Source organism: Trifolium pratense, linkage group LG2 (assembly GCF_020283565.1).
Source record: "Trifolium pratense cultivar HEN17-A07 linkage group LG2, ARS_RC_1.1, whole genome shotgun sequence".
NCBI lineage: Eukaryota > Viridiplantae > Streptophyta > Magnoliopsida > Fabales > Fabaceae > Trifolium > Trifolium pratense.
Window position 1 is genome coordinate 28,292,282 of NC_060060.1, and position 11,788 is coordinate 28,304,069.

An 11,788-nucleotide genomic window follows, 5' to 3' on the forward strand; every position below is an offset into this window, starting at 1 on the left:
CAACGGTCATTCGTTGAGACCAACCTTATTTGTTGGTGTATTGGGTTTATTTCTCTCCCACGCCATTTTTTTCAGTGACTATTTATTTTCGCACTCCCTGAATATCTAGTTTTATCTCCCTTGCAGATTAGGTAACGAGTGTGTAAATAGAAAAAAATTGAGAAAAAATAGTTCGCTACCTAAATAGTGAAACTTATAAAAATTAGATTAACTTGAGAAACAAATTTAAGTAAAAAAAAAAAAAACTTATTGAAAAAATTTGTTCTATTGCATATTTTTCATCTAGTAAGTAGTAACTTATTCAAAAAAATTAAGTAAAAAAGAAAAAAACTTATTCAAAAATTTATTAAAAGAAATACTCACTCTATCCCAAAATATAAGGGAAAATTAGTCAAACAAAGTTTATGTATTTAGTCCAATTTTTAACCAAATAGATCAATTTTCTTTGACCAATTTTCTCTTGTATTTTAGGACCGAGGAAATACAAATGCTTGTCGTGCAATTAAGCATTAGTCTATATACATATTACTTGCTCCGTCCCAAAATATAAGAACTATTTTGACTACTGCATGTATGGCAACACATAATTTTGATCACTAATATCTTTAATTCTCTATTAGTAAAAATTATAAAAATTTGATATTTTGAAAATACTCATCAAACAAGATCTTATATGTTAATATTTAAATCTATATACTATTAAAAAAATATGGTCAAAACAATATAAGCAAATAGTATCATTTAGTCAAAGTGTCTCTTATAAAATGGGAAGGAGGAGTACTATACTTTTTCACATATTTTTAGCCTCTCCTGATCATCCGGTCCCCGTGATTTATGCAATTATGTCTATGGCTTTTGACCTTCAAAATATTTTGGATCTAACAATTGTCCAATTTCAAACTAGTGTGACACTTGACCCAAAAAAAAAAACTAGTGTGACAACGACACAGTTTGTGCCTCTTATTACACAATATAGTTTAGGAAAAATTACGCTAAGTGTCTTCTTATTTTATTTTATTTTATTTTTAAATTCTCTGATTATTAGAGAAAATAAGCTTCAGTAATTTAAAGTTTGACCACGAGGAAAGTAAAATATGGTTAATAATTGTTTCTATCATGAATATCGAACTCGAATTCTCTTGAATGATTCATCATAAAAAAAATTCATTCCACTTGAATCTAATGTTTCGGTTAGTATTCTAACTTATTTATTTGTAATAGATTTATCCTTTATTTATTTTCAAATAAATCTGTTATCTTATTAGTGTTAAATAGAAAATGAGTCTAATGTCGGCTTCTAACTTAATTATTTGTAATAAATTTATCCTTTATTTATTTTCAAATAAATCTTTTATCTTATTTAGTGTTGAATGAAAAATTGTGAGATTTTAGGCACCGGACTTAAAAGTGGAATAAATGGAATTGGATTAGATGTGCATGCAGTTAGGTGATCAAAATATGCATGCATTCGGTGATCAAAACCATCAAATTGTGATCACATAGATCACATTTTAAGACAACATTTTAATTTTGTTTAATATGAAAGTTCGGAATTTTTTTTTCTACTCCAACAATTTTCACTCTACCCCAACAATTGAAATGACAAATATACCCTCATATATAATGTAAAACTATAAAAAAAAATAAAAATCATTCTCTACCCTATTCAGAAAAAGTGTACCGGTGTGAGGGGGAGGCGCAAGAGAGAGTAAATGAAATAATACATACCGGCACACTTGTTTTGAAGTGTGCTCGTTTAAAAACGTTACCGAGGAACTTTTTTTGAAGTTTGCCGGTATGAATAACTACCTACCGATATACTTTTGAAAATTGTACCGGTATATTGAAATTTTGGAAAATTATAACTACCTACCGGTACACTCTTGAAAACTGGACTGATATGTTAAAGAATTTTACGTAAGCATATGCGAGCAAAGAAAAACAGGCATAGCAGCGCATATGAGATTTGACAAAATCTAATCATGGACACTGTTCCAATGTTTCATTCCTTAAATTCATCACCCCCCACACACTCTGACAAAACACAACACTCACACACAAACATGGTGGATGAAACCAGAAGCAATTGAATTAAGATTTTGTCTCTTCATATTCCAATCACAGGATTCATTACTCAACCATCTATCTAAACCCCCATTTTTTTGTTCTTCAATTGCTTGATAAAATGTTTAAAAAAAAAATTGCTTTATAAGATAACCTTCGGTGACGGTGAATTCAGTTTCAATTGGTACTTACCAAGATATTCATTTTCCTTTTCATTTTCATAATTTGATTAAAGTTCAGTTCTTTTTGATCAATTAATTCGATTTCTTACCAACCTATTTATTACATCAATCAAAAAAGTCAACTTGAACAGGAAAAAACATTGCTTTATTTTCTGTGTTTTCACCTAATTTCACTTATTCTTAGTGTGATGCTAAAAGGGGTTCAACTTTTTTGTATTTAGATGGTAATTTGAGTTTAAAACAGTTCAAAATGATAGAATTTTTTGCATCTTTTTGTGTATTTATGATTATGAATTCCTTTGGCTAAGAGTTTGTTTGATATGATGCAATTTTGAAGGGTATAGAAAAATTTAGTGACAAGGTAGAAATTATGAGTGAGTTGAACAAAGATAAAAATGACTATATGAATGATGGTAATGGCAAGTAGTAATGAATCTAGAGCAAGTGGAGTTGATGGAGAAGGGACAAATTATCTTGTTCATGAAGTTGCACAAATCACAAAACTTAGGTCAAAGTCCACACGAGAATTTGAGTCGTCTTGTTTCTGGTAGGATGAAATTACCTGCATCAACTTTGAAAATTTTGGTATGTTAAAAAATTTTACATACCGGTACGGTTTTCAAAAGTGTACCGGTATGTAGTTATAATTTTCCAAAATTTTAACATATTGATACACTCTCACTAAAGTGTACCAGTAAAATTTTAAAAAAATATTTCTACACCGGCACACTTGTGAAAAATGTACCGGTAACATTAACATACCGGCACAATAAATGACTTACCATTAAAGTTTTGAAGGGGTGCACAACTTTGGAAATAGTTTACCGGCAAAGTGATAAAACGACAAAGTAAAAAAATAATAAAATATACTAAAGTAAGATAAGGGTAAAATAAGAATATTTTAAAATATGTTGGGATAAAGAGATAAATGTAGGGGTAGAAAAAAAAAATCAAAAGTTCGATCTTAAATCTATAGACCGGAATAACCACAAACTTCCTAATTTTCTAACTTGCGACTGCACTCAATTCAGATTTGAAATAAATCCATGCTCAATCATGTCACCGGGGTAAGAGAACTCGTACCAACCTCTACGATTAGGCGTGTCGCGGTGTCCGACACTTGTACAACACGTGTCGGATAGCTCAGATCGGTGTCCAAAAAATTCAAAATTTTCTTTACTTTGACACTCTTTTGATCGGTGTCCGACACCTGTAAGACCCTCGTATTACACGTGTCGGAGAAGTGTCCAAAAAAATATTGTTTTTTCTTTGTTTATACTCTCCTCATATATCAGACATATCTACAAGAGTTAAAGATGTGTAGAAACAACATTATTGATAAATGAGGGGTTGCAGACATTACATTTTGATTACAATATATTTAGTTTTTTCGATAATAGATGGATGAATAAAAGTAAAATACCATCATATTTTGTTTTAAAACTTTCTTTAAGAAATAACTTCCTTCCTCAACTTAGATTTACATGTATATATTTTGATTCTCAATTTAGATTTTATAAATATATAACAATGTTGGTATCTTATATTTTTTATATTAGCAGTGTCGTGGTATTCATATCGTATCGTAGTGTCCGTGTCAGAGTCCGTGTTTGATAGTGTCGAGCATGTATATGGTGAATCTTCAAGGTACACACCAAAGCATTTTGAGTCATCAATCAAAGATCTACACCATGTGGTGTTACCGTCATAAAATCGATTCAAAAAATCCCAAATGTCACACCAGAGTTTTGTTCCTCTTTTACATTTGGGTTTTTTTTTTTTCTTAGAAGAAGTGGTAAATCAACTGAAATTAAACTCACATAATTGTGAGATCCCGGGTTCGAACCCGAATCACGACGTCCGACGTAACAATTTCGGCAGATGCCACGTTAACATCCAAAATGCCATGTACTCACAACATCTAAACTGTTTACAAAGGAGTTAATAGTTAAACCACAATTGCAAAAAATTTAAAATGTTTATGACCAAAAGCATCATATTAGCCAAGAGCACTTAAACGAGACGACACGTGTTTCTTCTACCTTAATCAATATCCTGAATTCGATCATTGACTTGGACATGCAACAGTGTTAAAATTCTTAGACAAAGTTTATTACCCATTTAGATCACACAAAGCTCAAAGATTATTTTCTGCAGTACGCGTAAAGGATATTCAGTTTACGCCAAAAATTAAAATTAAGAGTAATTTTTTTACCGTCAAGTATCAAGGTGAGGCAGATTTCTATTGGCCACCTCATCACCACAATGCAATGAAGAAAGCAAAAAACAATGTAGAGAATATTTGGAGACCTGAGAGATAAAATGTTTATACTATGAGAGATAAAATGTGTATATATGAAGATACTACAACTTTATATAAGCCAATGTAACCCAAAAAGAAACACAGCAATTGAATATATATCCAAAAAGAAACAGAACAAGTGACACACGAGCATATAAGCACTGGCTAGGCTTTCCTGTTAAACAAAAAATCAAGAAAAGCAGTGTGCCACAGGGCAATGTTGTTAAAAGTTTTCGCCCAAATGAAAAACATTGTTACATTTTACCTAGGAACTGACTACAAGCTAAAGCTGACCAATAAATTAACAGTATAATAGAACAAACACATGCTTTAACAATAATAATAATAATAATAACAAATAATAATATACAGGGGAAAGAAGGACTAACTATGAAACTGAAAATCATTTCTTTGAACGTTTTTTTGGTCGCTTATCTTTGCTACCACTTGCGCTACTTTCCCTTCCACGCTTTGTACTAACTACATTGGTCTCTGCTCCTTTCTTTGGAGGTCTTCCAACATTCCTCCTAGAGTTATCAATATTCTTATTCCTCTTATTCCCGGACTCTCCTCCATCGTTATACCTTGAAGCTCTTTCTTTACCTTTCTCACCCTTTCCATTATTCACTACTTTCTTTTGCTCTTTCATATTAGCACTACCTCCACCACCCTTACTGCTGCCACTACTACCTCCTCCTCCACCACCACTGCTTCTCAGCACCTCCACAGAGGCATTTCGCTTTATTCTCTTCAAGAAATCAGCAGCAGCATTCTTCTTCTTGTCGGACCCCCCCTCTGCTTTGTTCTTATCTAATTTTGGGTTCTCGGCAGGCTTGGTTGCCGAGGAAACTGTTTTAGGAGTGGAGTTAGACGGTAGTTTCTTGTTGTCGGCATTGCTGTTGAGATTCTTGTTGCTTCTTCTGCTTCTGGCTCCAGTTACAGGCTTTTCTATAGCCATAGGAGGCTCCTCTTCATCTGTCTCAGAATTACTTGGTTTCAAGGTTGGTTTAGCATCAAAAGATGGCCTTTCCTTCTTGACATTGATGACGGATTGGTGATCACCCTTTTGGCTCAAGGTGGTTGCGGAAGGCTTAGTTGAGATTGCACTGCGTTTGCGGCAAACTAATATAGGAGCAGCTTTCGGAGGGAGTGAATCGGTCTTCTGAGTGATAGGGTCGGATTGTGTTTGGCTAGAGCTTTTCATCTCGGCAATAACCAGGTGTTGCAGCTGATGCGCCGCCCGTGATTCGGATGAATTGCGAGGGAAGAACACAGTGGCATTGGTGAAGAGGAGGAGGAGGTCACGGAAGAATGAGCTAGTGCATGAGGAATAGTGACCTTTTTGGAGTCTCAATTGTATAGTTTCCAAGTCCACGTGCTGTCTCACGATGTTTTTGTATCTATCCAAATCCTGCAACCACAACAAAAATAAGTAAATCTTAGAATTAGAAGCCCATATGAAATTCGTCACCTTTCCCAAAATAATGTTATAAAACTTTTACACTATATATCAAAATTTTAGCATGAGAGAATATTTTAGATCGATATGCTTTATCATTAAATTATCACAAGAACAGGTAGAATATTATCCAGAAAATTCATGGAGCATTATGAAATTAAATATCTTGGGGTGTAAGATATTCATTAGGAATTTAATTCACATACCGTATACCGTATAAAAAAAAAATTACATATATATCTAATTTTGTGTTGTCGTGTCATTTAATAGTAATCGTATAAATTTTAGGTTTCACCCGTAAAGAATTTAATAGAACCCTCACTATAGAAACAGCAACAAATTATCATGCCAAAGAAGGTACATCTATCACCTCACTTTTTGTAGTTTAAAAGAGAAAGGACGTGCGAAGGAACCAAAAAGGAAAGAGCTCAAAAGAGACTGGACCCATTTTTAGTTCCACTATCGTTCTGTTTTTTTATTACTAATAAATAAATTCGAGCTTTAACAGCATACACCCACAATACCACAACGTTTCCGTCTAATTATTAATTATTTGTAATTATATGATTGGTTGTACCTAATTATTAATGCTTAAATGGGGACTCATCTAAGAATTTTTCTAAAAAAATACTCGTGTTATTTGAAGTGCGATCTAGACCGCACATTCTAAAGCATATAAATGTACAATTGGATGTATAAAATTTGGCGGTAATTTAGAGGGGTTTTTGGATGCTTAAAAATGATGTTAGAAGTGAAAAAATATTCTATAAACATTAAATGACGAGCAGTGGATTTTCCAATTACTTAATTCTTTTTTATATTAATCTTTTGATCGTTATCTGTATAAAAAAATGTTATATAATTTATCAAAATATGTTACCACTAATACTAGACAAAACAAATATAGATTCATCAAAATTATTTCATAAAAAAAAAAATTAATCAAAATTGAAAATCTAACACAAATTTAAATAAAAATAGACCTTACACTTTTTTGATAGGATGTTGAGAGAATTAGAGGAAATAGAAATAAAAGAGAAGATAAATAAAAAAGAAAGAAATTAAGTAGAAATTGTGTCATTTGAATGTATAGAGATAAAATAAGAATAATAAATTAAATCTTCTTTCATCTTATTTGAATAGGTAAAAATATTAGCCTCTCGCTCACATAAAAAATGTTTTGCTTAAGTTGTGCGCAATTTTTTTAAAAAATAAATATGTTGATTTTAATGATAAAATAAATTTTATTTATTAAAATATTTTTATTGATTGTAATTAAGGAAGTAGTTAGATAAAGTAAACTACAATAAATAAAAGTATATTATTAAATTCGATTTAATATTTTTATAAATTTAAATATATTTCACATATATCCTTATTTAATTACTCTTAATTCAACAAACTTACTTATTTTTAATATTTTCATTCATAATAAATAAGGACATAAGTGGTTAAAGTTTCTTACAAAAAGAACCATGTTTTTTCTCAAAGTGTTCCTTATAAAAAGAACTGGGGGAGTACTTCATTTTTAGTTTTTTGATATAATAATTAATACTTCATTTTTATTAAAAAATAATTAATACTTCAACTTTATTTTTAATACTTCATTATAAATAGAATCGCAGGAAGTATAAAAAGTGACGATTATTTTGATACCGATAAATATAGGGAAATAAATGGAGCGCGGCATGGAAAAGATAGTAATACCCCCACACACTTCACGGCACAAGTCTGGCCTTATTAAAAAAAAGTTTTTAAAGTGGGTCAAATCCCATATCCAAACTAGATAAAGCCTTTATTATTTTAGTTCTCTTTAACAGACTCTTTCTCTTTTCTCAAATCTACTAACCCCCCTACCAAAAAAAAAAAAATCTACTAATCCAAATAACACTTAAGGTGTTAGATTTATGGGTCCTTTCACTTATAAAGTGTTCAACCTCCACTTTTCTAAGCAATGTGAGACTTAATCACTCACACTTGCCACAACACTCTTTTTTAATCTCTATTATCTATTGCAAGGTTAAAACTCATACACACAACACAACTATTGTCTATTGCCTATTGCAAGGTTATATATTCAAAATGAGCTGAGGATCGAACTCATGACCTATAGTGTACTACTCAAACCTCTCGCTTTCTTTTTTTCTCTTTTCTATTTCTCTTAACATAGAAAAAATGGTTAAACAGAAACATGGTGATATCCACACATGAGAATAATAATAATATATGCTCCCTATGACATAATAATAATTAAGATTTAGTTTTCAAAGTAATTTAATTATTTTTAATAGTCAATAACAAAAATTAACTAGTAATTAATAAATTGATTTAGTAAAATTATGATTTAGTTTATAGTATAATTTCTAAAATGACATTATTTTCAACAAAAGAAATCTATTTTCAAAAGGAATAGAGTTGAGTGAAAGATAAAATACTCCATAGGCGTTCAACTATAAAGACAGTTGGATGATTACGACTTGTGACCAAACACGTCACCACCGCGAGGCAATAAACTGATAAAGGGAATAAAGGGGTAGTATTGATTTATTTATTTTTGTCCGGTTCAATAAATGTGCAATAATAAAATATTGGATATGAAGATTATTTTGAGACTATTGTCAAAAAATATTATTTTGGGTCATGAGGGATTTGGTAGCAGCCCAAAATTAAACCAGTTCTTGGGCTTAACAAAGCTTCAGCCTGAAATCATCGTTAGGCACGTTGCATGGAGATGCACCCAATCCTGGGCTCAGGAGATGCACGTGCTCATCTAAGCTCTAAATTTTTTTTTCCAAACTTAGGAAAAAATAAACTTTTCTCTTCTACTATAGCTTAAATTGTCATTTACCAAATTATGCGTATAAAATTCAATTTAGCGAGCTTAGGCCGCTTTTGTAACAAAAAAAAATTAATTTAGCAAATATTCAATGAAAATTCAATAAAAATTAAATTAAAAAAAATGTTCATTTTTAGAAAAGTTTAATCGTCCAATAAAAAAACACAACACACATCATCCTAGAAAGGTGGCTAAGTTGGTAACTACTAAGAACATTATTAAAAGCATGGGTTCGAACTGAAACTCTAAAGTCGAACTTTATTACTCCCTCCGTTCCAAAAAGAATGACCCATTTTGAATATATGCACTATTCATATATATTGTTTTGACCATATTTTTCTACTAATAAATAAAAATAAATATTAACATATAAGATGTTGTTAGATTCGTCTCGATGAGTATTTTCAAAATATCAATTTTTTATAATTTTTACTATTATACAATTAAAGATATTAGTCGCCAAAGTTATGCATTGGCATGCGTGTTTCGGTCAACTGGGTCATTCTTTTTGGGACGGAGGGAGTAAAAAAAAAAAAAAACATACACACACACAACACGCATCAACTAAAAGTCTTGAGATTGCTAAAGATTGCGTACTAGGGATATCAAGCTTGAACGCATAGCAATAGGTAGCCTTCAACAAAACAAAAATACTATTATGGAGCCCTATCATTTTGAGCTTTAGGATACTATCAAATATACAACTCTTCTTGGACAAGTATATAGTTTTCGTTGGACCCATGAGATTGGAACTTGAAACCGAAGATGCTGTATATTTTTTTTAGAATAAACTAAACTTGATTATTAATTTCACCAAGTTTTGCATTTTCATTGTCCTCACAAACATTTTTTTTTAGGCAAACTATCCTCACAAACTTCGTACTTATAAGAAATCTACCTAATCTTAAAACGTAGTGGTCCATTTTTGCTCAACATCATGATTTAAGATCGTATCCAATATTCGTACTTGTAATTATTCGTCAAGTTCTATTTTACGAATTTTAAAAAAATAAAAACAATTCAATAATAAAAAACATTTACTATAGATAGATTAGATCGAAATGAATACTAAATTACTTTTTCTTTTAAACTTTTGAAAAAATCTGAAATACCGATTTTGTCCACGTAAAAAATGAATGAAATTTGTAATACCTGGTTTTTTTCAAGACGCCGTTCAAACATTGAAAATTTTTCATGTCTTTTGATCATCTCCAACACGCCAACCAACGGTTCTGATTTCACCATCGCCACGTCCTCATTCTCCGGCACCACATCTCCAACGGAAACATCCTTCCTCCGACGTATCTTCCTCGTTTTCGACAAACTCGAAGAACTCTGCACCTCGCTACTCTCTCTCGTCCCTGTCTCCACCGAGCGAGTCACCGAATCATGTAACTCGGACGAATCACCTTCCACTTTCCTCTCCTCACTCGGAGGCACCGACTCACACGTTAAAACTTTAGCCTCGTTATTATAGCTTCCGTTATTCGATTCTTCTTCAATCGATTTTTTCTTCCTCCCGGTTTGAACCGGCTCGTTTGGACCGGATTTAACATGAACCGGGCCGGTTTCTAACTTTACATCGGTTTTCGCTGCATCAAACCTCGAACCGGTTGAATTCGACTCATTAACCGATTGATTATCCCGGTCCGATTCCTCTCCAGTGGTTGGTAATAGTTTATCAGTATTAGTTGTGCTATCATCGAGTCGTCGAATATCCGGTTCGGAATTAGCCGGTTCATCCTCCTCCATTTCTCCCCCGGTTTTTTCATTTTCCGGCAGCTGTTCCTCGCCGGTAACCGCCAGATCTGGTTTATTATCTTCTTCTCCGTCATTCTCTTTCGCTTTCTCTTCCTCTAATCTCTTCACCTGCAACTGCAACGACCTTGAAAAAAAAAATCAAAAACTCAAAAAATTAGATCTAAAAATATTAAATAATCTAAAACAAAAATATTCTACGAAGAGAGAGAAAAAGATATATATAGAGAGAGAAAGGAACAGAAAGATTTACAAAATGGAGACGTCGCTGCGTTGGACATCACGCCGGAGCTCAGCAACGCGTTCTTTACGCAATTTCTCAAGCCAGGGAACGTGATCGGAATCAACGTCGGCGGAGTCTCCATTCTGTTGCGGCGGAGGAACGTCGTCTGTGAATCGACGGTTTAGATCGTAAAATTTTTGTTCGCAGTGGTGTGCGGTGGCGAGGAGCGTAGGGCGGTTGGTTCGGGACTGAACCTCCATAGCGACGGTGTCCCAGTCTTTGAAACCATGACGGTTGACGGCGCACGCTAGTAAAAGCTCTTCCCACGTGCCCCAACCCTCTTGGTGTTGGTGGTGTTGTTTCTTGTGTAGGTCTTGGTCTGGGTTTTTGGTTTGGTTTTGGTGATTTTCCATATCATAGGAGAAAAATAAAAATATTAAACAGGATGGTTTTTATTAACCATAAACTGCTTCTCCTATGAGTAGAGTACTACCCTTTTTTTTCTTGTTGCCTCCTTTTCTAACACCTCTTCAAATCCAAATCCACTCTCTTAATTCTTTTTATTTTTTTTCCTTTTTGAAAAAAATAAAAACGGACCAATTAGGGTTTTTTTTTAATTTAATGGATTGGTTATTATTTTATAGTTAAATAAATCTAACGTGTTATAATTATATGATTTGATGTTGGTGTTCATGGGGGGTGAAGGGGTTTTGAACTTTTATGGTGTTATGTTTGTGTTGTGTGGGTTGGTTGGGTGCGAAAGGAATGGTGCGAATTGTGAAGTTGGTATGATTTATGTGTTGTACGTAATAAGTTAGTGTAAACTGTGAAGTAGTAACGTATTCGCTGCTGTGATACACGGGTCTGGCACATTACATAATATTGAATTGAATTAGTCACGCTTAATTGAGTTTTGAGGGTTTCGATTTTCCTTGTGAAATACGGACCGCAAAATTTCGTTTGT

The 11,788-nt window shown here is 32.7% G+C and overlaps 1 protein-coding gene across 1 annotated transcript; it reads right to left on the bottom strand.

The window, feature by feature from the left end:
• Positions 1 to 4,701: 4,701 nt before the first annotated feature.
• LOC123905507 lies at positions 4,702 to 11,788 on the bottom strand. The gene is made up of 3 exons (XM_045955137.1): positions 10,855 to 11,788; positions 9,996 to 10,728; positions 4,702 to 5,959 (listed from the first exon to the last, which is right to left on the bottom strand). The coding sequence occupies exons 1-3, from the start codon at positions 11,235 to 11,237 to the stop codon at positions 4,952 to 4,954; spliced, it is 2,124 nt and encodes a 707-aa protein (XP_045811093.1). The 5' UTR covers positions 11,238 to 11,788; the 3' UTR covers positions 4,702 to 4,951.